This window comes from Larus michahellis, chromosome 8 (genome assembly GCF_964199755.1).
Source record: "Larus michahellis chromosome 8, bLarMic1.1, whole genome shotgun sequence".
NCBI lineage: Eukaryota > Metazoa > Chordata > Aves > Charadriiformes > Laridae > Larus > Larus michahellis.
Window position 1 is genome coordinate 24,025,399 of NC_133903.1, and position 25,382 is coordinate 24,050,780.

Below are 25,382 nucleotides of genomic sequence, written 5' to 3' on the forward strand. Positions count from 1 at the left end.
CAAGCTAAACATGCCCAGCTCCCTCAGCCTCTCCTCATATGGCTTGAGGCTCTCCTCATATTTAACTCCCTTTCAGCAGAATCATCCTATTCCAGCTGAGTCAGAGACTACATCTGCCCACAGCCAGTATAGCTATGCTATACTAAACATACGTGCTGTATGTTCCTCGTGGTATGTTTGGGGAAAAAAAAAAATGCATTTGGAGCTGTATTGGGAGCTTCAAGTCCTGCATAAGTCATGTTCTTATAGAAATAAAAACCAAAAATATGACAAGAAGATTTAGACTAGTGAAGCCAACCAGGGCAAACTCTGTTTTCCTGTATATTGTGCTGTATTTCATACAAAAGGAGGGGCACAGGCAGTACTTTGGATAGCCAAGCCTCCCGAAGCACTGTAGGACTAAGCATAGCTCACACTGAGCACCCAACACTGGGCAGTACTGAGATGTTCCACTCCTAAAAGAACAGCTAGAACATGAAGGATGTTGGCTGAGACCAACTTGGACAGAGCAGGGAAGAAAAGCAGCTTGTGGCTAGCAGAAGCGCTATTCCTCAAACAGTGTGTTAAACCAAGGTCATACCTGACCACCTCTGGTCAAGGTCCAGGCAACAGTTAAAGATGTTGGCTCCCCGTGCGAGGTGGAGAAGGCTACTCCTGGCCAATTGTTCCATCTCGCTATAAATCCGATTGCAACACTGAGGGAAGCGCCTGCAATACTTCCGAGCACAAAGCTGCCGCCGTATTTGCTCACTCAGAATGCAGCCATACCAATTCGTACCCAAGCTCCTTGCAAAGGGTTTGGAGCCACCTGCTCGAGATTTATTTTTCATTAGGTTGTGACAACAAGTCAAAGAAATGCTGTGTTAAGAGTTCTAACACTTCAGGAAAGTTCCCAGCAAGCCTGGGAGGCTGTGTCTAGAGAAATCAGCGTTTATCTATTAATTTCCTGGGACTAAAATGACGCAAGACATTCAATAAAATAAATGGGATCACATACACATAAATGGGTGACCACAACACGACAGCAAACACCGCTCAAAAATACAGTCTTCCCTGACTGTTCATCTTCACTAAAAATGTGATGCTGTATTCTGAAAGATCCTCCAGACAATCGTTTAGGTATTGGAGTTAATATTATACCCATGATTAGTAGTCTGGAACAGTAAAAACCAACCAAACAAGAAAACCCAGCTGTCCTTATTCAGTAGCTAATGTCACTTACTACTTGCACCTTGACAGGTTTTAAATAGCAGCCATTCTAGTTCAGTAAATGCGTTTCTGCTATGCGAGCTGCAGAAGCTAGAAAAAATTAAATCTGATATAAGGTACAAACTCTCCCTGAAGGCAAACATTGTCCAACATTAAAACCTTCACCGAACAATCCTTAATGAATGTATTGGTAAAGAAATAACTATTTGAGAAAAGTAGTGTCTGAATAGCTTTCCATTAAAAACATCCAATATTACCTTTTTTTAGCCGTATAACTGAAAAATGGGAAGCCTTGCCCTTCCCCCACATCTTGCGCTAGGGAAAGGTTACTACCTGGCAGTGATACAGGCAGTTATTGATTTAAATGATTATGGACCTGAAAAGTTCTTTCCTGTCATTTATTATCCTGTTGTAGTTGCCACCACACTTGTGCAATATTAAAAAAAAAAAGAAAAAAGGCTTAACAAAATGACATTAGAAAAATACTGTTTTAACTAAAGTCCAGCGCAGATAATCACCTGATTGTTTCTTCTTGATATAATGAGCTGACAACAGGGCCTCCAAATGCTGTTTTGCTTTCCTTTCCCCTCTTCTCTGCCGTCTGAAAGAAAAAGAAAGATTGGTCCAGCATCCTGGCTCCCATCCTGTCCCAGCCTGTGCCACCCCTCTGCCATCTCCCACCCCTTCCCCTGCCCAAGAGATGGGATCAGCCCTCCGGAAGCCTTATCTCCATGGCAGATGGTACCCCATGACCCTACTCCAGCCAGAACAGCTGGATGGATCTCTTAGCAAACCGGATCAATGCTCCTCTGAAGGTGGCCCAGGAGGGTCACCCGAGGGGTAGGCTTGGTGTCCTCACCATCCTGCTCACAACGAGCCAAAGCGCTGCCTCCGCAGCACTCCCAGCCGTGGCCCCTTAGGACCCAAAAGCAGAGCCTCTGTGAGGTAGCATAATGTTATGTTACTAGATTGCAAAGCTTGCCTTTATAAATCTATTTAATATAGATTTAAAATTAAATTTTATAATGGGCAGCTTTTCCAAATGATTTACTCCCAGGAACTCTAGGATTCTGCGTGTTTCCCACCATAATAGAAATGAACAATTAGAATAATGATTGATCGATACGGAGCCTCAGGCCTACCTTTTCAAAAAAGCATTCTGCAGCTTGGGATCTTCAACTGCCTGACTTTACAAAGACACCAGACTTTCAGCAAAGGGTAAGTGCCTGCTGCCTGAAAGCCTGACCCTATTAGGGGGTACAGGGCACCAGAAACCCTAACTCTTCCAGGGCATCTGGTATCTCAGCCTTCAGGTAAGCAGTCAAAACTGGTTTACATTTCGCAGCAGTCATTCCTCGTAAAGCCAGCCCATTAATTGCAACGTGCCGTTGTCAGTGGACAGTTCTGCGGCTTTTGGTGACAAGAGATTATCGCACCCAGGGTGAATAAAATCAGAAGCATGGGGAAAGCCATCCCAACCTCTAGCAGTCTCTCAGTAGCTGCAATACATTGCTGATGATACCAAAAAGCGTTGCTGCCTCATCAGAATTCTACCTAGAAATATGTTGATTTTTTTTTTTTTAATAAAACCTGCTTACATTTGTTTTTCTTCCTGCTCCCTAGGTTGCTTTTGTTTTAAATCCATTTATTATTTCCCCATGGTACATTTACTTTTACATTCTGCCCAGTTTGAGCCGACCTGTTCCACCTTTCAGCTCTCCCATACCAGCCCAAAGCTGTAATATTTGGGTTTGCAGGTATCAGACGTATTTTCTTATAAGAAAAAATGGAAAGGAAATTGGCTTTGAAAACTATTCTACGGCAAGCAGGCTTTCTCTAATTTAGAGTAAAAGCTGACATGAAGTTCTCCTTTCCTGAAGGGAAAGGCCTTCAGACTCTTTACAGTGCAATGCCCCTCTTAAAAAATTATTTAGCAGAGAACCTTACTGTCCGTCAATTATTTCCACACTGTTTATAAAGAAAATTAATTTCAGATCACCTGCTAGAACATGCAAGAGTTATTTCTATAAAATGAAGCTATATTCACCACTAGTTTATCTTCTCTGATATTGAGGGACAGTGGTCATTCGACCAGTATTTGAAGCTATAAAAATTTTTTAATCTATATTCTTTCATCTCTTCCCACTACAGTTTTTGGTTGTTGCTTTTTTTCAAAGTCAGAAACAACACTTGAGAAAATACATTTCGTTTTTCTAGAGGCAGAAATTGTAAAAAAGGTTTCTTGGATTAAGTTCACCTTCTTTGCACAACCAATGCATTTCTACCAAAGATTAATCATGTTGATTGAGTGCACAAGATCATTGGGAAACTTAGCGATAAAGGCCTTCCCAAAAATGCTCAGGCAAAACCTTTTCTGGCTTTTAATCCATATACAGGTTACTTTGTCCATGTAGCTTTTATCTCACCTCTTTCACACAGAAATAGGTAACTCAATATTCCATTTATGAACGTTGAACCAAGCTTATTTCATCACAGTCCTCAATATGTAGAACAAGTTTATGAAAAATGTACCGGAAGAGTTTCGGCTATGCTCTCGGGATTTAGTGTGCACCTCTACTCCGCAAAGCCATGAAAGACAGAGTCATGGCTCTACCAGCCATCACCATCAGACTTCCCAAGGGGAATCTGTCCAGGCTATGAGGAACGTTTCTTCCCAAAAACATTAACTCTGCCTCAACGCAGATACAAACTGGTTTCTTTCCAGCCGCCCTTGACAACTTGCCTATACCATGAGCTCATCTGCCCGTTTCCAATATCCGTACTACCCAGCCTGCCAGGGACTCGCACGCAATATCTGAGCGCAACATACCAAACCGGGTAATGAAAGAGGTGGGACAAAGCAGCGGCTCCTTCCAAACCACGTCACAGCTATTGCACTAACAGGAACCAGCATTTTTATTTGTCGCTCACACTAGCTGGTGAGTTGAGTAACACGCGGATGCATTTTCCTTCTCAAATCTCTTGACATTTCTACAGCAGAAAGAGGCTTTTAGGGCTGGAAAGACAAAGGAAATGCTACGTATACCCAGATGATGACCAGTGAGTTTACAATCACATTAGCTTGCAAACCACAGTGAAATTAAAAACTGACACTGCAAAATCTCTCTCCTCCTTTAAAAAAAAAAAAGGCAGTAATAATTAACTATGTGGCTCTCGATTAAGCCAGTTCAATTTCTTTCACTGCAGGCAGTGCTGTCCAAGAGCACTGCAGATACACACGTAACTAAGGACAGGTAAGAAATAACATGATCTCAGGCTTCCTTAATTTGCAGCCTGAATTCGAGAGAGATGACAGCAATATTATATCCAGTCAGGACCATGTAAGGGAGATGCGGTGGAGAAGGCAAAATTACTGTGGGCTCCATGAGCCTGAGGGGGCTGCCCTCAAGCCACCAGTTAAAAACTGTGGGAATAAAGGGGCATTTGTGACAGCACAGGAAGAAACCTCAGAGGATTGTATTGTAGTGCCAAAGCACAGGGAGTGATGTGTAAGAGATGGGGGAAGAGATGATAAAGAAGCATAAGAGATGCCTTAAGAGGCACTGGAATTTCTCATGTCTTCCCCTAACTCTTGCCCATTGATTCTTTGTTGCTCGTGTACAATTAAGGCTGATATCACAGTCACTATTGCTCTTGACAGTTAACTTTGGTAGGTGGATCTGGTTGACCAAAGCTAGCATAAATCACAGGCAAATATGGGCTTCAGTATGCAGCATACGTACTCATTAAGAGACATTTTCAACTCCCCTGACTCCCAATGCGCTCACAGACTGGCGCAGGGAACTCAACTAAGCCCAGAACTATCCTTCTCAAATGTCACCAGGAATGCCAGGAGAAAAGCCACACTCCTCCTGGAACAGACAGCAGAGCATCCTCATCCCTGCCTCAGTGCACTGTATTTGTCAATAAAAGACTGGCTCGATTCAAGGTACAATCGCATCTCGACTGGCTGTCACTGACAATGCTGCTCCAGATGGCCTCAGAGCCTGACAACCACTTTCTGAACAAAATGGAAATACAGGGACTAATATTTGCTAACATCATTAATTCATTTTTTTCCCTCCACTCCCCCTTCTTCCTTTATCCACCATGTCAAGATGTATACCTTTAAATTGTTGTCAGCCACAAAACAGAAGTTGTGTCCCAGTTCAGAGGTTAACATATAATGACAGACACGTTAAAAAAGCCTGTCCAATGCCTCACTGACAATTTCAGCTCCATCTTCTCTTCAACAAGACAGTAGCTCAAACTCACTTATAAGCTTTAACTACATTAAAGTCTAATCATGATTGAAAAATAAAGGAGAAAGAAGATAGTTTTATCATACTAAGTATTATGGAAACGGAAAACAATTAGAGACAGACATTTTCTTTGCTGAGGGTTTTGAGTTCACCTTCTATTAAAAGTCTCCCATGATCACAGCATGATCCATTTCTCTTCTTGCATTTTAGGAGAGCAGGATGAAAATTATTGTGTAAGAGGAAGAGCAGCAGTTTCCTGCCAGGGGTTGGTTTGGTGGGCCAGCCTCTTGCTATATCCCTGAAGACAGGACAGGGATTTATTATTTTTTTGTCTCTGAGCCCAAGCTTTATTCCAATCTACACAAAACAGACTACAACAGATTCGACAGGGTGGCACTTCCAAGGGCCCTTCCAATGACTCACTTCAAACTCACATGCCAGAACTTGTTACAGAGATGCAAGTGAACTTACCAGTGGTAATTAGCTGGGACTGAACGGTACACAGCTATTTTATATGTAGGGCAAGGGACTCGAATCTGACAGAAAGAAAGATACCGAGAAGTCCTACAACGATACTACAAAACAGCAGAAATAGCACATGTTTCAGTAAAGCTTTAAAAAAAATTAAAAAAATAAAATACTGTAACTTGGGAGTTATCAAAAGAGCTAGATCCTAGGTATGGGTTAAATTTAGGGTATCCCAGTTTTATCCAGAGCGAAATGAGAACTCTGCCTGGCTAGTTTTGCGTGTCTAGATGTCCAGCACGCCCAGCAGTAATAGCTGTTTGGCAAGGCACGTGGCTGCGTTGCGCAGCACATTTATCATCCCCCAATTCCCTCACATCTCACTCTGGCTTTTGTCCGCACCCAAAACCTTTAAGTAGCTTCACATAAATATGTATTTAAGAAAAAGAGAAAGCCATTAGCAAAAAGGTTCATCTCATCAAAATACTTATCTCAAAGTTACATTGGATAATGCCTTAAAACAGTCAAGACTAAGTTTTTCATCATTGTGGAAATGGAAAAGCGAGGAAACTTCAAGTTAGAGCTACACATCAGGATCTCGCACCCGAGCCACCACAGTGCATGGAAGAAGTTATCTCAGGTTATGTTCAGAGGCTATGTATTGTATTGTCTCTTCCTCTGAGCCTGATGCAACTTGAGTCAGAGCATTAGCAGTAGCTGCCTTTATGGGATGGAGACAAGAAATACTCCCAACGAAATGAGTACAAATAAAACTTCTCACGTGTTTCTGCAGCAGCAAATACATAGTGCAGATTCCAGCCTGCAATTTGTTCTGCATCATTCACCTTCCTACAGCTTACCCGTTCCTGCAGTCGTAGATGTCTGCATGGCATGCTCCCGGGCTTCCCTGCACGGCCCTGGGCAGAACCCAGTGCTGGGGCCAAGGACACACGTTACCTTGCTTCGTACCAGTTTGTAGAAAGGTGCCTACACAGCAGTGAAACGCCCGGCTCGACAGGAACGTGGCAGCCTTCAGCAGCCACCAAAGCAGCAACCTAAGTCTGCCTCGGCCTTGCAGGGCTTTGGGGTGCAACCGAGGGTCCCGAGCCACCAAGCCTGGAGGAGCTGCAAGTGCTGGACATTCAGAGGTCTGCTTGGCAGGAGAAACCTTGGCCCACATCCCAACCCTTTGAACTACACCTGGGGGGTGGTCAGCAGCTCCATTCTCAGCTGCCAACACAGGACAGGTGACATCCCGCAACCCCGTCAGGCTCACATGAAGGTACCAGTAAATCCCTGAAGCACGATGATGGAATTGTAATTAAGCTGGTATAGTCTCAGGTGACAAATTTGACAGACGACACTTCAGAGTTAACCCAACAGCTGACTTCATGGCCTGCTTTGCTGGCCACCATGTCCTCTTAATGCTCTGGATTAACATTTCTGGACACAATTTGAGAAGCGAGGATTATTAGGGAGGTAACAAGAAAACATAAACTCTCCTAAAGTTTCAGACACTCGCCCCCCTCCTCTCCCTCTGTGCCGTGTGGCCTGGCCATCCCCCTGGGAAGGGAACTTGGTCAGACACTAATTGTATTTGACAGCAGCAATTACACGCAAGGCTGGAGATTAGAAGCTCGTTAATTGTGTGTGCCATAATTGCTGCCGTCTTTTCCTTCACTAGTTAAGGCCAGTGCCAGGAGAGCCAAGGGGAGGCGGGTGCTCTCCACCCCAAACGCAGGTGGTCCAAAGATGAGAGCCCTTGGACAGGGAGGAGATGTCCCCTCTCCCCCAACACCGCGGGAGGCTCCTGACCCCGTAACAATGCGGGACAGTCCTCCGGCAGAGCGGCTAATGAAGCATGAAATGAGGACAAACAATGTCCTCTTCCAAAGGTATTTTCCACCTGTTTCTGACTTTACAACTTGGCTGAACTTCATGCTACCTGCAGCGGGAGGGAAGGTAAATATTAACCCTTCTGAGGTGATGCTACTAAAGGATTTTTTTTTTTTTTTACCCTCTATAAAGTTAGGTGCTGTGTTAAATTGAACAGGATTCATAAAATCCTCCCTTCCCCACTTAAGTGTATGAGCTCAGCACGTCTTGCCGCTCTTTACAGACTAGCGGTGGCCAGTTATATCCGAACAAGATAAAAAATACATGCCGGCTGAGGGCAGCCTGCCTGCTAGACCCTGCTGCAAAGCCACCTTTCATGAAAGGCTGCTGCACCCTCCGCACCAGCCGTATTAATGGCCGTCATAAACAGACTATTTTAATATTCCTCTCTCAACAATCCTTCTTGGCTCCCAGCAGCAGCTCAGCCGTGCACATGACTCAGCACCTGGAGCGTTTTCAAGAGACCACTGAGGATCTGTACAATTTGAGCAAACTGTCCTATAAAAAAAAAGACAGTATGCTCCGCAGGATAATGTCAGGTTTTTTTTTGTTTGTTTGTTTTAAATGTTGCAGAGAGTTTAGTTAATATTCCATTAATGGCTACATAAACAAAAAAGTTTTCTGGTTCTTCCAAATTTCATCGCAGAATTTCCTCTTTTAAACATGATGTGAGACAGGGAAAATATTTTCAATATTATATTAAAAAAATTAAACCAAACATATTATAATTAATGTGACTGTGCTGCATAGTTAAACAGCACTGTGATCTAAAACAAGGCTTCGCAGATAACTCATTTAACCTATAACGAGTTAATTAATAACTGTACCATTATCACAGTTAGTAAAGACAGTCGGGGAGGGGAAATAAACGTAAAATGCTTAACAATTTTGAGCAACTTTTATGCTTGCTAATAGCTGTGATTTCATGACTCACTGTACACATTTTATCATATGCATGGAATGAAAAAAATATGCTCAATCAAAAAACCTAATGCAGTGGGCTTCCAATAGTTTTTGATTTGTGGAGGGTTTGTTTTTTTTTTTTTTTTTAAATGGAAAAACAGATATGGAGGTGGCAAACACGAGAGTGACAGCAGCCTCTCCTTTCCCCATCTCCTTTTTGTGGAGGCTGCAGTAACTCGCAGACTCCCAACGTCCTCAGACCAAAGGGGGAAGCAAGTGGCCTCTTTGCACCCTTCCAGCGTGAGCGCAGACATCAGGAGCTTTCCAGAGGGGAACACAGAGCACAGCATGGTCAGTCCTGGAAGCCATCAATCACTTCTGTCACATCACCCATAGGAAAATCCACAAATGCCCAGGCAGAGGGGACCAAGCTATAGATACAAACACAGCCTGTACTGTAATTGCTGAGTTCCATCAATCTAACACAAGATACTCATTTATATAGATTTACGCAGACATTTGTATGAGCAAGAAGTGTATTCCGAGCCAAAATGGAAATACAGAAAGGCTATATAGCTTGGGCTGAAACACGTGCTCTGAAGCTTGAAAGCTGAAAGCAACCCTAACTTTTGAATAATAAAGAAAGGACATCAGCCCCCACCCTCAGCCTGCCTGTCGACCTATTCATCCTCTACTTGCTGGAGCGACACTGGACCAAACAGCATCCCAGCAGCATCCCAGGCCAATTTCCCCATTCGCAGAAGGAACAGCTCCAAGGCTGCTTGACCAGCACCATGGAAATTTGTTTCCTCCAACAGCTCCGGGCTGTGAAGGCAGAGGATGGATTTATGAGCTCTGCAGACAGAGGAATGGCAGAATGAAGAGATCTTCACTGGTCCCTGTCCCCACAGACTCAGGCAAGGGAAGGATCAGAGCATCCCAGCAGGAACAGCTTTCTGGAGGTGTGGTGTAACCCTTCACAGGCTCGGCCAGAAGGATGCAGTAGGATCTGTAGGCAGCTGCCTGCTGAACAGCCTTTAGCACTGTGCAGCGAGGCTGTGTGGGAGCCTTTACATGCCTTTGTCTTGGTTAGTTCAGCTCAAAATACTTATAGGATGCTCTAGAGACATTTAGGGGAGTACCTTTTTTTCTTACAATAGGAGTAATGGGGTACAATAGTGCCCAAGTATCTGAGTACTATACAATACCCGCCCTTTTAAAGGATAACTCTTTTTCCACTCTAAGACACAAATAGCATTTATAAGACATTAGCCAACGTGTTAGCTAACATCCAAACAAAATCTTAGTCTCCAGTAATTACACTCAATACTGCCTTGATTCTTTGTGTAAAGAGCAAACTAAACATAACCACTTCAGATTTTCTAACCCAAAAAGCTGTATTTTCACTAAAGAAACAGCTTAATAGCTTATGTTATACACAAACCGATTACAGCTATTTTCTCCTAACTAAAAGTGCATGCTATTTTTAACTTTACATAGCCATACGAAGCAGCAGGTACGTGGACCCTTCCTGTGTCTGAATACCATCAAGTAAATATCTACAACTCCACACCTAAAAATCAAGGTATTACCTACTCCACAGTAAGATACACCTGTAATTTCTACCCAAGTTCCTGAATTATTATTATTTTTTAACAGCCTCTGACACAGCAAGTTGAAAGTTCTGCAACAGCTTCAATTACATTGAAAAATTGGAATTTTTAATTAGAGGTTGTACCCTTCCCAGTTTAAAACGGTACCGCTGCTAGCACAGCCTGGTGGGCCGCTGGCCAAATCGGGAGCAAGAGTTTGACGAGAGGATGCCACAAGCTCCTCAGCGAGCCATGGAGCAAGCCAAAGCCCACCTCCTGAACACCCACCTCGTGCCATGAGCAGAAGAGACTGACCCTGCTCCTCCCACCTTCGCTCACCACCTCGCTTTACTAGTCACACCAACAGGACTCGGGTCTATTAAATCAGGCTCTTGTGGGTTTCTGGGCACCCCAGGAAGATATTGGGTGTCCATGGATGTCAGGGAGGCTCCCTGCTGCTTAGAAAGCAGCCTGGCCAGCGGGAAGCTAAGACTGATCAGAGAAAGCACCTCTTACCCTCCTGGTCCTCTCCACCTCCCCTTGCATCTTCCTCTTTGGCTTTCCTCCCATTTCAGACCCCTTTACATCAGGCTCAGGTTCAGCCTGCTCCACTTTCTGCTTCTGCCCCAAGGTCCTAACTCCATCTTCACTGCCCGCTTACCTCTCCTGCCTCTACAGCCCATGACAACATCCTGCTTGGTTCAACACCTCTCCTCTGTCAGCCCACGCTGCAACCTCCCCAGATCCCAACTCTGTAACATTGCCCAGCATCACCAAAAGCTTCATTTTCCAACTTGCTTCGTCTGGTGGAGTTCCAGTACAGAAGTAAACTTAACAGGAAAGTTTTGACTGCCGGTGGAGTTGCTTCTTATGCCACAACACTGCTCCTTTGTGCTTCCAGCCTCACACAGCCATTTAACAAAACCCGGCTTTTTAATACTTTTGTTATCGACATTTTTGTTGCTGGGGAGAGGAAGCATTGCTGCTGAAGTCTGCGACACACGAAAACAACGGCAGACAGCAGTTAAAACCCTTCCTTGCCACCTCAAGGCAGAAATGGCAGAGGGCAATACATGATTGCATCTCAGCCACTTCAGCTTGCAGTCTGACACCTTAACAAATTCAACCTCGCCATCTCAATTTAAGCCAAGACCTTGGGCTCTCCCTGGAAGTATCAGCACCTATCCGTTTCCCATCAACTCAACCATAACAGCAGCAGCCTTCAGCAGAGGATCAGCAGCAACTTATGATCCGGTGGCCCTCCTCTGATATTGAGATGCCCTCTCAGCTAGGAGAGCACTTGCTCAGGTGAAGTTTCAAGACCCCAGAGCTCAGCTGTGTCCCATGCCTCCACTCCCACAGCTGCAGGATCACAGAACAACCAGGTGCTGTGGGACTGCTACCTGTGCACTACAGCCACACAGCAAAACCTGTTACTTCTGGGCATCTATTAAGGGAGGGGAAAAAAAAAAAGCAATTAGGTCCTTGCTGCACAGAAAGTTACACAGGAAAGTAACTCGCCTCATGCTGTTATAGCTTGTCATCATTGAATGCCAAGAGTTTGATTTTATTTTTTTTTTTAATATATAGACAGTTATTTGTTTGGTTGGTTTTTTTTTTCGGTTGCCTCTGGTATATCTGGCTAGCATGCAGTGTCTTAATCCACCAATAAGCCAGGAATCATGATGCCAGGATGCCACATGCATCACTATGCTGCACCAGCACACACAGCATCAGCAAGGCAGAGCTACGCCTCTAATTATTCTTTTTTTCTGAATACATTCCAGATAGTAAAAGGTATTTTTTTTGAATTAGTGCAAGATGATGAAAATTAATTCACTGACATATTCAAAAGGAAAAATATTTCATCTTTGCTTAAATGTTTAACCAAAATCACTGCATTGGTAGCCAAAAGTGACAAGCCCCCCAACTTCTTGCTCGCAATTCCAGAAAACAACTACCATTATGTTCTCAAACAGCTGCCCACAGTACAATAACAACACAGCACATCAGCACTGCTGGATCTGAGCCAGAAAAATAGGGGCTAACATTGTTATAAGCAAAAGTTAGCTTTGCAGGGCTAGTAAGACTGTATATTTAACATACAAAATGCTTTTAGCAAGACCAGGCAGCTTAAAAGGAGAGAGAGAGAAGAGGTATAAATCCTTGTCATGATAATGCTTTACTTTGAAGAAGTTCAGGAATATAGAAACACGGGCAACCTCTGTACAAGATTCCAGCGCAGCTTTCACTATGTGGCTGTTTGCATTGCTGGTTTGCTTTCTAAACTTCAAGCCTTTCTAAAATACAGGCTTGCAGCTTGGCACCGTTGTATTTCTATCAATCGCTTGAATGAGGATTGCGATGTCATAAATAAAAGGAGCTAAGACCATAAATTTCCGCGGAGATGTAAAATCAAAGAGAACAATCCAATAGACTCCCAGGGGGTGGGAGGCTGACACATATTCCAGCTGTTTATATTTCTACTATGAGGCACTTGTTCATTTTAACTTTTCACTTATGCACAGCTTGCCAGAACCACAATTCCAAAACCACTGAAAATCTCACTCTGGATCTGGCATTATGTTTTGTGCTCTACAACAAAATGCAGATGCAGAGGAGAAAAAACCCTATAATTTATCAAGCTTTTCCACAGGCAAAACCCCAGACCGTCACAGCTGATAGCCCCCAGCAGCACAGCACCCCACCTCCTGGCCACGTGAGTTACTTACTAGAACAAAGCATCCTCGGGACATAGAATCACAGAATGGTTCGGGTTGGAAGGGACATTAAAGATCACCCAGTTCCAGCCCCCTGCCCTGGGCAGGGACACCTCCCACTAGACCAGGCTGCTCAAAGCCCCATCCAGCCTGGCCTTGAACACCTCCAGGGATGGGGCACCCACAGCCTCCCTGAGCAACCTGTTCCAGTGTCTCACCACCCTCACAGGAAAGAGTTTCTTCCTCAACTTCCAACAAGTCCATCCTCAGGCCACGGGTTCACGGCAAACGACCGCCAGCTCCCATCTACATTGTCATCGTTACGAACAGAAGTTACGCATACCATTTCATTAATCCGTTCCCTCACTTGAACAACAGCCAAGGGATGGCAGTGTTATCTTGGCAGTACTGTGCGAGGGCTCGCACTGCCCAGGAGCCTGTGCTGCTTCTAAACCCAGTAAGTATAAATAGGAAGCTGAATTTGATTTGCTGCTCAGAGCATAATAATCTATACAACAAAGCAGGTAGGCGACACACTACCTCCTGCTTGGCGTGCCAGCGTTGAGCTACCTCGCGTGGAATGAAACTGATGAACAGTTACATATGCAAAGACGGGGCAGAAAAGTAGCAAACAACCTATGGACAGCTTGGTTTATGAGTAGGACCTACGTCAAGTGCTCAAAGCACCAGCACACGTTCCTCGTGAGAAGGTACAGAGGAATTTAATTCATGTTTGCAGACTGATATTTTACTGTCTTACACAACAGGAACAAGAGAACATCCCCTTGCTATTAAGAAAAGTTGGTTACGAAAGCATGCTCCAAAAGCAAAACACTCGAGTCCTAACTTGTGCAGCTAATAAACTGACATTTTCCCAACTTGGATAAAATAAGGTGGGTCATTCTGCCTGTAGTCTTACATGTATGAACAAGGTGAGGCCACCTACAAGCTTTTGTTGGCCATGGATGGCACAGATTACTCCCTCCCACAGGAAGGCTGCATCTACCACTAACTCCGCTTGTGTGCTAGAGACCGTCCCTCACACAGCTGGCCAAAGGCAGCAGGGCAGAACCCTCCTTCTGTGCTAAGATCAACCCCTCTCAGGACGTACACCAAACTACCACATAGCCCAAGGAGGTTCACAAAAAAACCTGCAGTTTTGCAAGGCTGCCTAAACCCAGAGGACACCGCAGCCTTACGTGCCCCAAAGCCAGAAGCCTGAGGTGGATCAGTTTTTTGGTTCTTAATTTCTAGTGCTCTTTTTTCTGTTAAAAGAATAAAAAAAATAACAACAATACAGGCTTGCTGGTGGTTTGGGGGGTTTTTTGGGTTTTTTGTTTGTTTGTTTTTAAAGAGGAACAGCCCAATTATGAATTATCTCAGTGATTTGCTTCTTCTGATGTGGACATCCATTGAAATAAGATGCTTTCAAAAATATATATAGCGAACAGTGCAGTTTGTTTTCTGCACTTTGTTACCACTTTTATTCTTAAGCACAAATTATCAACATTTGGGTAAAGCCGAAAAAACAGTCAAAGACAAAATTCACTAAGTGGGAAGTGACTCGCCAGGATCTATACAAACCCCGAAAGAAAAGGGGAGCAGCGAAGAGCTCGCAGGGGCACGGGAGGCTCCTCTCCCCAGCGCGCTGCGTTAGCACTGCACAGGAAGGCAAGCTTTAAGGAGCACAGCCATAATTTGATTAGTCCCCACTTTACACGATGCAATTAGATTGCTTTTATACTACAAAAAGAAATAAAGTCACTGTTTTTAAAGTTTTTGACCTCGGTATAGCAAGCTATAAACTGAGACATTTACCCAAACTCACTGCACAGCAGGTACGCGAACACACTGTTTGCTCATGACAGACAGAGACCCAAACAGGTCTTCTCCTTTCCTGCTCTTCCCATCCCCCTTGTAATCCTGCCTACACCACTGTGCTGCTTTTTCCCAACCACAAACAGTGGCTGCTTGGACAGATTATCAAGGGAGACATCTGTTTGACTGACAGACAAAACAGACAAACATGATGGGTGCACTCATTTTGTTTACAGACCATTTTTTTTTCCTAATGCATTTCTTAATTGCCAGAAGAAATTCCATCGGCCTGCAGTACCAATCAAGAAATCCACAGATTTCAGCCCAAAACTATGGTATGATTTACCATTCACTACTGTAATTCTTAGAAGTTGACCAAACATAAAACTCAAACTGCTTGCTCCAGACACGAACAGGGCAAATTTAAAGGAAAAAAAAATCAGGTTTGGATTTCCAAATGCCTGTTTTAACATCATTGGACACACAGATTGTATTTGAGTCACTACAGAAATTTTAAGTTGCCTTGGAGATCCTACTTAAATACAAGAGGCTCATCAATTTAAATCAATCGTGGAAATATTTCAGTAGCACCTGGTGCAACCCACGAGAAGCATACATACCAGCTCAGCTCCTCTGCCAATCGGGAAATTGTTTCTCCTGCTTTTCACTGTATCCTTGAATTGTAAATTCTCTGTTCCACATTTTAGTTTCAACTTGCTTGTTGCATTTAAAATGTGATAGAGAAAGGTTATTTCAACAGAAAGAAGGGAGGATGGAGCCCAGCCCTGTGCCTAGGGTAACTGGCCACCCACCTTAGCAAATATTGCCCCCTGCAGTACTTCCTGCAAAAACACCCACTGGCCACCAGACAAGTCGATTTGCTTTGTTCCTGCAGGTTTTTCCATCTTACTGGACCGCTCTGAGCCTGCAGCAATAGTGCTATTTGCTGTTTTATTCAGTCTGAAGTTTCTTTTCTCTTTCATGAGCCTGACTGTCTGTTGCTGGTCCAAATGCTGCGACTCAGTGCTCCCACACCAACACAGAGGTATTTCACTCTTACTGACCACTCTGTCCAGAGTACAGAGAAATAAATCCTCCTCTACTCAAACAAGGCACAGAACAGTAGCTGAAAAAACAGAACACAGGCAGCTTTGTCCCCTGCAAACATCAGCACTGGAGTTTCAAACCTTTAAGAGCTTAAAAAGATGTCTCGTGGATGTCTATTTTCTTGGAACTCAAGCTCTCTTCCTGCTTTGCCTTAGAGACGTGTCTCTGCTCTTCAGATTCCTAATATGCAACTTTCCTCATTATGCAGCAGAAATCTTACTAAGTGCAAGACAAGTCAAGCAAGCTAAAATGCCAATTTTATTTTTTTTTTTAAGTATAGAAATAGAAAATCATTAAGTCCTCCTGCGAGTTTCAGCAGTCAAAGCAAATAGAGAGAAGGCCTCTAGATGTCTGGCAAAGGATGCCACTGAAGTTAGTAGCGTGACAAGCTGTTGAGATTGGAACTGGTAAACGCACAACATAAGGAATAGGAAAAGGAAATATTTAGAATCAAGAGATGCCAAAACTGCAATCAGCAAATGGAAAGCTAAAACTGATGAGCAAATCTGGATGCCTTTTTTTTATTATTTATTTTTATTGTTTAAGCTGTGCCATATAACCGCCTTGTTACAAGAAACAATCAATAAGAGCTCCTAACCGCCTCACTGCAGTGTCATGTACACACCTCCACCCACATCCCCTGCGACACGAACTTGGTTGAAGAGATGTGTACAACGCTGCTGAGCCAAAGAGGTGGCTGTCCCGCTCCTGCCTCCGGATGGTCAGTGCCTGCAGACACAAACTCCCGCGGCAATTTGAGGTTTGAAAAAAAAATCCGCATGCTTAAAGCTAATGGGGATTTGTGACATCAAATAGATGACAGAGGTTAGAATTTTAGAGCGTGTGGGGAAATGGAAATATAGCCACTAAGAATGTCACAAAAACTGCAAGTCCTGAAAGTGCCCCAATTATATAGTAGAGCCCACGAGAACACGAGTACAAAGTTATTGCATAAAGGTGGAAGACGACCAGTTTGTGAAGGCGAACCTCCCTAAATCCCCAAACACCCTGCTGTGACAGCCGGGGGAGCACCGCAGCAGCGGGTACCACAGAGCCACAGCCCAGGAGAAGGGTCGGAGGGAGGAGCACACGGAGGCAACAAGCTGCAGGAGGCTGGCAGGGAGAGCAGATGAATATCATCGCCAAACTCACACACACATCAGCAAAAGCCACCAAAAGCAACATGTCATTTGCTGCCAGTAAAGCAGGAAGACAGGTGAACGTAAAAGCAGTGAAGCAGCTGGGACACATAGTCCTCTCTAAAGGACCCAAAGCAGTGAGATGTGTTGACGGCATGAAACATTTCTGTTTAAGGATAGAGAATGCAAAACAATTGCTTCATAAATTATTCTCTGTTGTGGAGGAAGAGTGAATAGACTTGAAGGACAGGTGATGTCTCTGAAATATGCAAATAGAGCTGAGCTGGTCCAAGCAATTACCTTTCCACTGCCTGGAACTTCAGACTGAAAGGAATGACTCACAAGAAAGAACAAGAAACAAAAGATGCGCTAAAAGGTAGAAATGACAAAGGAAGACTGCATCAAGAGAAGAATGGAGACAAGCATGGAAAAGTATAGTCCTGACCTCCTACTAACAGCTGTTCTTGGGAAAAGGAAAAAAATGACCTACGACACAAAACACAATAAGACCATGCCAACACAGGAGGACCTAACTGCCAAGCATCTAGAAAGGCAACTGTGATCATTGGTTCTAGACTTCTGGGTTTAAGATAAATACAGCAAGGAGACTCCTGTAGCTTCATGAATGTAAAGACAATGGATCTTGCCTCAATATCATTTAGATTATCTGCTATTTTAAAGATTTCCAAGCCAGAAAAAAAAAATTGCTGAAAATAAATGCTGTATGATCATTTCCTTCCAGGTTTTAGGCAAAGCTCTGAAATAAAAGATTAGGCATGACTATCAGACAGCCTGCTAGCAGCAAGGGTGAGGAAGAAAGTAAAACACATTGGAAATAGCCATGGAGATGAGCCAACAGATGTGCCTCTACTGCCAAAAGTGGCAGACCGCTTCACAGAGCGGAGAGCAGCTGTGCCACTGCCTCTCCTCATTCAGTTGTCTCCTAATATGCTGCAGGTTAGATTTTGGCTGCTACTGGTGCTCTCATTGCTTCCGAACGCAAATTCAGGGTGTTCCTACTGCATCAAAATGCTTTTACTTTGGGTTTTTTTTTTTCCATCCAAAACAAGCAGAGATTACTAAATTATAGCAGTTACAGCCTGATGCTGAAAATGTACTAATACAGAAACTGCAAGGTCAATATGAAAGAATGAATCAATGAAGAACCAAGAAAAAGAAATTAAGAAGTAGATCTATTTGGACTGCATAAGAAAGACTGCATTTAGTTCCACTCGATTTATTAAGAAAAATACCGACAGCCTGAAAGCTGCAGAACAGCAGCAAATCTGCTGGGAAAAAAATGAACCCATCAAAGAGATAAGGTGTTTCTAACTTTTAAATTTTGCATATTAGTACTAAAGGATAAAGATATTAAAACCCCTTTGCAAATATGCGAAACGGGAGACTGAGGAGTATTTAAGATAACACACAAGGAAAACTTTAAGGGGTAAGATGAACCGTTGAAGAAAAAAATATCTAGGTAATATTGAGAAAGCAAAATTAATGAAGCTGTACAATGAGAAATTCAACACCCTTGTACTATAATTCCTATTTAGGATTCATAATGATCTGAAAGCCGAACTTTTCCAATTTGTATGAAGCACTTCATACTGCTTTTAACCAAATACTAGGAGTATTTCATTCATGATCTACTGAAAGCAAGAGAAATCCAAAGGAACTCAGCAGATGAGCATGTAAAATAGACACAATGACAGTGATGAAGCACTTTGTAATGTACCCACAGATCTTTTCTATAAATCCAATTTGAAATTTGAAGACTAAAATAGCTATTTTATCTCCATCCCCTGACACATGCATCTCCATCATTTTAAAGAACAGAGCTCCCTCTCGTGGCTCCAGAAGGTGGATTTGGTAGGGGGAGTAGAGGAGTAGAGGACAGCACGAGACAGAGCAGAGCGGGAGGACTCTTGATAGCATTTTGGTTGTATGAAAGGTGAATTAAAAGGAAGGACAGGTGACTTCTTTTACAGAAAGCAATGTCACCTGGTCTTTAACACTAACTTTTAAATTACATTCTCTGCTAATGTAGCTCCTGCTGCTTGGCCTTTCTGCACCTGAGCATATCCCTTCATTGTAAAGAGCTCAGCTCTCTTAACAAGTTTTAGCTCAGTCATGGGCAAGGCACAGGAAAAGGAAAGAGTCATGACAAGAAATGCCTCACCTGAGCAGCAGGGTGCAGGGACAGTAAGCCACATAACACCCTACCGATTTTCCTCAGCATTATAGCTCTGTGCGCTGAGACCACACAGAGGGGAAAAAAAAAAATCATTTGGCTTCAAAAAGCTAAGAAACATATGCAGAGTTACATGAATGAAAGAAGGATGTCTATTGAAACACTGCAACAAAAGCATCTGAAGAAAGAAAAATCACATTTCTTTAAACCACTCTGGCAGCTTCAGCATTGGTCTCCTCCTGCAAGCCCACACTTCTTGCATCAACTATTCAAAAGGGGGGGATGGAGCAATGCATGAATGAGCAAACACGCTGGCGCAACAGCATTACCCAGCAGGGTCTAGTTTCTGCTGAGTCCTGGGGACAGGCTTATGCAAGGACAGAACTGGAAGAAACACGCTCATACACGTTCACTCCTCACCTTAGGGGAGGAGCAGTGCTGCAAACTATTCTTTGTTTACTGTATGGCTTCTTTAATTTATTTAAAAAAAATAATTATTCCACTTCCCTAGCTGACAGCTTTGTAACCTGAAGGTTACACCTGGGACAATAAGTATTTCTCTGAGGCAAGAAAACAACGGGAGTACCCAAAGCCAAGCTTGTCACCATGCATGAGAAGTCTTTTTATGAACAGAAGCTCTAGCCAGAAAAATTCAGGAAACTGTTGGGTGCTTCTGTTTGTTTGTTTGTTGTTTGGGTTTTTTTTTTTTTTTTTTGAATTGTTTAACACATATTCATACAGAATCATAAAATGGTTAGAGTTGGAAGGGACCTTAAAGAACATCCCCCTGCCCTGGGCAGGGACACCTCCCACTAGACCAGGCTGCTCAAAGCCCCATCCAGCCTGGTCTTGAACATTTCCATGGAAGGGACAACCACAACTTCCCTGGGCAACCTGTTCTAGTGCCCCACCACCCTCACAGGAAAGAATTTCTTCCTAATATCTAATCTAAATCTCCCCTCTTTCAGTTTAAAACCGCTACCCCTCGTCCTATCGCTACACTCCCTGATAAAGAGTCCCTCCCCAGCTTTCCTGTAGGCCCCCTTTAGCTGCCAGAAGGGGCTACAAGCTCTCACTTTACACCGCTAGATGCTTTCTTCATTCAGGATCATACATGGATTCTTTTTAAATTATTTTATTTCTGTATGAGAATTCTAGATTGGGCAAGAATTTACAAAGCATGCAGCTAGCTTTTGCTAACTGCACTTCACAGCATATTGCTAAGTGTGCTGCATAGCTTATAAAGCTATTTTCCCTGAGGCTATTAAAAAGGGGTTCCTCTAAATGACAATATTTGTCTGCTGTAAAAACAGGATCAACGCCATGAAACACAAACTAGTGAAGAAAAAACAATTACTCTCAAGCCTCCAGAACAGCACCAGAAGACAACTAAGAATCAAATTCTTGATTCATAGGCTTGTGCTCACGCAAGATTTTGCTTCCAAAACACAGGATCAAAAATGAATCGGTTTCCTGCTATGAAAAGAAATTACCATGCCTTCAGCATTTTGCTATTAGTAAAATATCTGCAATCAAAGGCAGTACTTTTTCTAAAGAGCAATCCTCTTTAAAAAATGTATAAAAATCAGTCTATAAACAGGGAGGTATCCTTAAATATTCAATCAAGTAATAAACCTGATAGATGAAAGACAGATTAATTAAGATGACAGTACAGTCCCCCTATAAGACACACATACGGGATTTACAAATACACTTGTTATGTTGGAGTACCTAATCATAATCAGATTTGGTAATTTGCTGCATCGAAACAAAAAGGAAACATTTTTAGAATTGATCATTCAGTTCATGTCACTTTCATGGAGATTACTTTGTATTGATCAACATTTAAATAGTAGTTGAAAAGAGAAAGACGAGAAAAGGATAAAAAGTATCTTTACATGCTAAATACAGCATGAACCAATAAAGGCAAAATAAATTAGATCACTATGGCCAAACGAACCCTGTGCATGCGCTCCCTGTAATGAAGATAATTACGAATGAAAGAGATGGTTCTTCATGTTTCAGTCATAACAAAAAGAGAGTTTTTAAAATGAATTTAGACTTTAATCTGCTCAAAATGAAGTTTGCCAGGCAGCAATTAACATCTGTGTGAAGCTGAACCATTGTTACCTTTACAAAGACACAAATGCTGGTTTGTTTTCTGAACAATATTTTCGTGTTTTTCCTACCTGTGGATTCCAACTGGGGTCCAGTTTTTTCACTGTAGCAATATACTCCTGCATAGCTTGATGAGGGCTGATGTCTCCCAGGGCTTTCCAAGCCTCCCTAGGAGAGAAAGCAAAACATCAGTGAGCCCCTCGGAGACAGCACAATGTGTTTTTATAGTGTCATCAGTGGAACACAGCGAACAGATTCATCTAAACATATTCAGGGGGTGTAAAGCCATCTTTCATTCAGTTTGAAATGGTCGACTTTTCTCTGAAGCCATGAATGGCCACAGTCAGTGCAGCACTCTGCTGTGAAAGGATCTTTCAGAGGATCGTGATCCAGGCTGGAACATCACTTTGCGTTCACAAGGTAAAGCCGTTTGTAAAGCTATAGCTATATTTTCTCAAAATTTCTGTTGCATGCAGGCTAATCCTGGATAAATAGGGTAAATATAGGAGTCTCGTATTTCATGTCTGCATCAGGCGTAGCAGCAAACATTTCCCTATTAAACAAAGGATTTTAAAGCTAGTTCAGTGGCAGACTCTCAGACCTAACATCCTCTAGGTCCAGAATCTGTCAACAGATAAGATGCAGCAAAAAGCAGAGCCAGAAATTGCTAGGTATTACAAGGATTTTCTCTTACCATTTCTGCTTTCCCTCAAAATCAAAGAAGCTCGGCTTGGGAGTGTTACAGGTTCCAAATTTCACCTAAAGAAAAGAAATTTCCTTCTGTTAGAACAAAGCAAAGGGAAGGGGGCTTGCATAAGGAAATACTGGGTTCTGATGGTTTCAGGGCAATTTTGTTCTTGTGCCAGAGGTAAGGTTTTTGAGGGAAAGAACTGACACAACTCAACCCCCTTTCACCCTCATTTTAGTGCTCTCGCAGTTATTAGCGCCTCTGCATCCCTGTGTTTTCTTTGCGTGATGCAAGTGAAGCAATTTTGTTATGCAGCTCATTTCTTTTGCATGCATTACCTAACAGGGACAACCAGCAAGTGATTTCTCACTTAATGTTATGTTTATTACCCAGCCAAATGCCTCATCCTCCACTAGTATCAAGAAAAATTCTGTTGATTAGGGTTTCTACAGAGATGATTATTCATTAAGGCTGAAATTCACCTGCTTCTGCACAAAGCTCAAGTAAACAGACTTTGCTTAATTATTTTCAAGGTCCTCTGGAAGGCAAGGGGACACACTCAGAGCAAAGGAACGCCAAGCAGCTTCTGAATTTGCTCCAAGGCATCGGGCTGCATAAGAAGCACTGGGTGAGAGACAAGTCAAGGCCTGAGCAGAAACACCGGAGGTGAACCAGTCTGTCAGAAGCAAGCCAGAAATTAAACTGCGTGGGGAAAAATAAGAAACAACAACAAGGAAGCCAGGGAATGAGCCAGAACTGGTGGAGAGATATATGGAAAAATAAAAAAATCTTACAGCCAGTGTAAAATGGACTTGGTGCCAGTGGGATTCAGGCAGTTTTCCATAGGCTGGTGTACTGATGGGACAAGGTCCTTCCTCTCATAGCAGGGAAGTCTAGTAGCTGATCTCCTTTGTAAGCTAGCCCACAAAGGGGAACCCAGAGGACTGGCAGAGGCTACGCCTGCCCAAGGCTCCAAAGGCACAACCACATTCCTGTGATGAGGCCAGCGCTGACAGTTGCCTCAAGAACAGAGCAATTAGCAGGTTGAGATTTGGGTAACACATATTTTGTTGAAGTCAGCTCAGGAGAATGTATAAGCAAACGTGCCTCCATCCCTGCCTGGAAGATCGAGGGCATACGGGTCAAGACCCACCAGATCTGGCAGTTACCAGTGCCCCTTTCTCATAGAAAATAAAGCCCTTTGCACACAGGTGCCACTGGTAAAATTAATGTAACTGAAATGAAAATGTCATTGGGATAGGGAACAAATTTCAACAAACCATTGGTTTTTGTTTGGGTTTTTTTTTTTTTTTTTAAAAAAAGAGTGCTATATATCCCACAGGGATGATAGAAAGACTGTAGGAGCCAGAGGAGAACCACAGCTCCAAATGCAACAGGCCCTGGAAAGCACTTTATGACACCAAGTCCCCATTGACACACGGCACAGCCCAGTACAAAGGAAGCCCAGCACGGATGGGGTGTTTAAACAGACCCCAGGGAGGGAACACAGATACGTTCTGGAGGTGGGCAAAGGCTGCTGGTTGAATGTTTTGTTAGCCAAGCAAAAAACTAAGCTGCATTCATCAAATGTTTTTATGAAATATGCTCAAGTGTTCAGGCAGGTGAAGTGCTTAAATCAACTAACAATTCTTCACCTTAACAGGGTGGGGATTTTATGCTGAGGACGGAATCATTAATCAGGCTTTAAAGAGAGCATGCCCACGCTGAGAGATATTTATTAGTTACACTATGTTTTCATTTAAAGTGTTAGAGGATATGAGTGACTGTAACTGAAATTAATTTTCTGTACATCTGACTGTCTCCCCGTGAGCAATTCATTCAAATTAGAACATCTTAGCTGGCCTTTAAAACAACATATTGCATTTCATGGAGAAATAAAAGAATGGGCTAGCAACAGTTAAGTCCTATAAATTAGTCACAATTCATGTACTGTAAGTGTTTCCTCCTGTGCTCAGACGTAGGCTGGACCACTTGTTTCAAAAACGAAAACATGGAAATAAAATGCAAATTCATTATCCGTATGGAAAACGCCTGCTTGGCAATTCTTTAGTTCAACATCTAACCTGCAAAAATTGGCCAAGTTGGATAAAAAAAAAAAGAATAATCTGTTTTAATATTAATTTTCCACTATCATCATCAAAACATGGCAGCAGTTTCCTCTCTTTAGATTTGGCATTCAAAGTCTGTTCCAGTGTCGGAAAAGACTGTTAGTAACATCGACAGTAATACAAATCAAGGAACAGTAGTTAAATTTCATCCATCAAGAGGGGAAGAAGTGCACTTGTGCCCTGCTTGCTATTTTAAGCTGTATTAAAAAGGCTTGCAAGGGGTTTGCTGGAAAGAAGAAAATAAAGATTTTGGCTTCCCTCTTTTTGCTGCAAGACTCCATAATGCATCAGAAACCAACCAGAAATCTAACATTAGAGGGGACCTGAGGCTGAGGAAGGGGAGTTTTAGCTAAATATGCCAGTGCAAATTCATGACAAATACTGGGGGGGAAGGGGAATTTTGTGAAGGATTCTGCCCTCCTGCCACTTCCCTGGTGGGCCTCAAAAGCTGTTTTTCTCCACAACCAGCAGACAGACAAGAGCCCATATTAGTATTTCAAGTCAGAGTTTCTCATTCTGTGTCCACAAAATAATTACTGGTGGTCTCCAGGGGGCTGACTGGTCACTTGAGGCTTAGATCTCCTCATTTACAGTTCATCAGCTGCATTAAAAAAAGACCAGAGCCAGAACGCATTAAATACTTTGCTAGTATTGCTTCTGCGTGCAGAGTCGCCTGCAGACATAATACTCATGAATCGTACCAGGATGACCCAGGCAGCTCCAAGTGGGAAGTGTCTGCAGACATCTCCATTTGTGGCCAAAATAGAAATTTAGAGACCTTGGATGAAGCCTTCACCTGAGAGCTGAAGGTCACAACATTCTGAAGAGTGCTCGGATAGACAGATGCTCAGAGACTTCTTAGCACTGCACACCCTCCCCACGTAACCTCAGCTGCTGGTCCAGACTGTGAGAAACCTTGAGATTTCCCCTTACTCATTACTCCAAAACTGAATCCCCCAGCTCCCCCTTCACCCCTGGTGGTGGTGATAAAATGGCTCTTTGCTAATTTTTCAACTAATACATTTATACAGCAGGGAGTTCCAGCCAAATATTCTTACCTGATTGTAAATCTTGTAAGGTGAACCATATTTCCAGCCTCCCTATGGAGCAGTAATAAGAATAGAGCTCGTCTCCGTGGACAG

The 25,382-nt window shown here is 43.1% G+C and overlaps 1 protein-coding gene across 2 annotated transcripts in view; it reads right to left on the reverse strand.

Moving 5' to 3' along the window:
• ACBD6 (acyl-CoA binding domain containing 6) overlaps positions 1–25,382 on the reverse strand; it is a 91,004-nt gene that overhangs the window by 62,089 nt on the left and 3,533 nt on the right. For both annotated transcript variants that reach the window (XM_074598065.1, XM_074598066.1), the window contains exons 2-4: positions 22,118–22,182; positions 21,495–21,591; positions 1,728–1,810 (exon numbers count right to left, since the gene is read on the reverse strand). In XM_074598065.1, the coding sequence (XP_074454166.1) occupies positions 1,728–1,810; positions 21,495–21,591; positions 22,118–22,182 (245 nt within the window). The remainder of the gene's footprint in view (positions 1–1,727; positions 1,811–21,494; positions 21,592–22,117; positions 22,183–25,382) is intronic.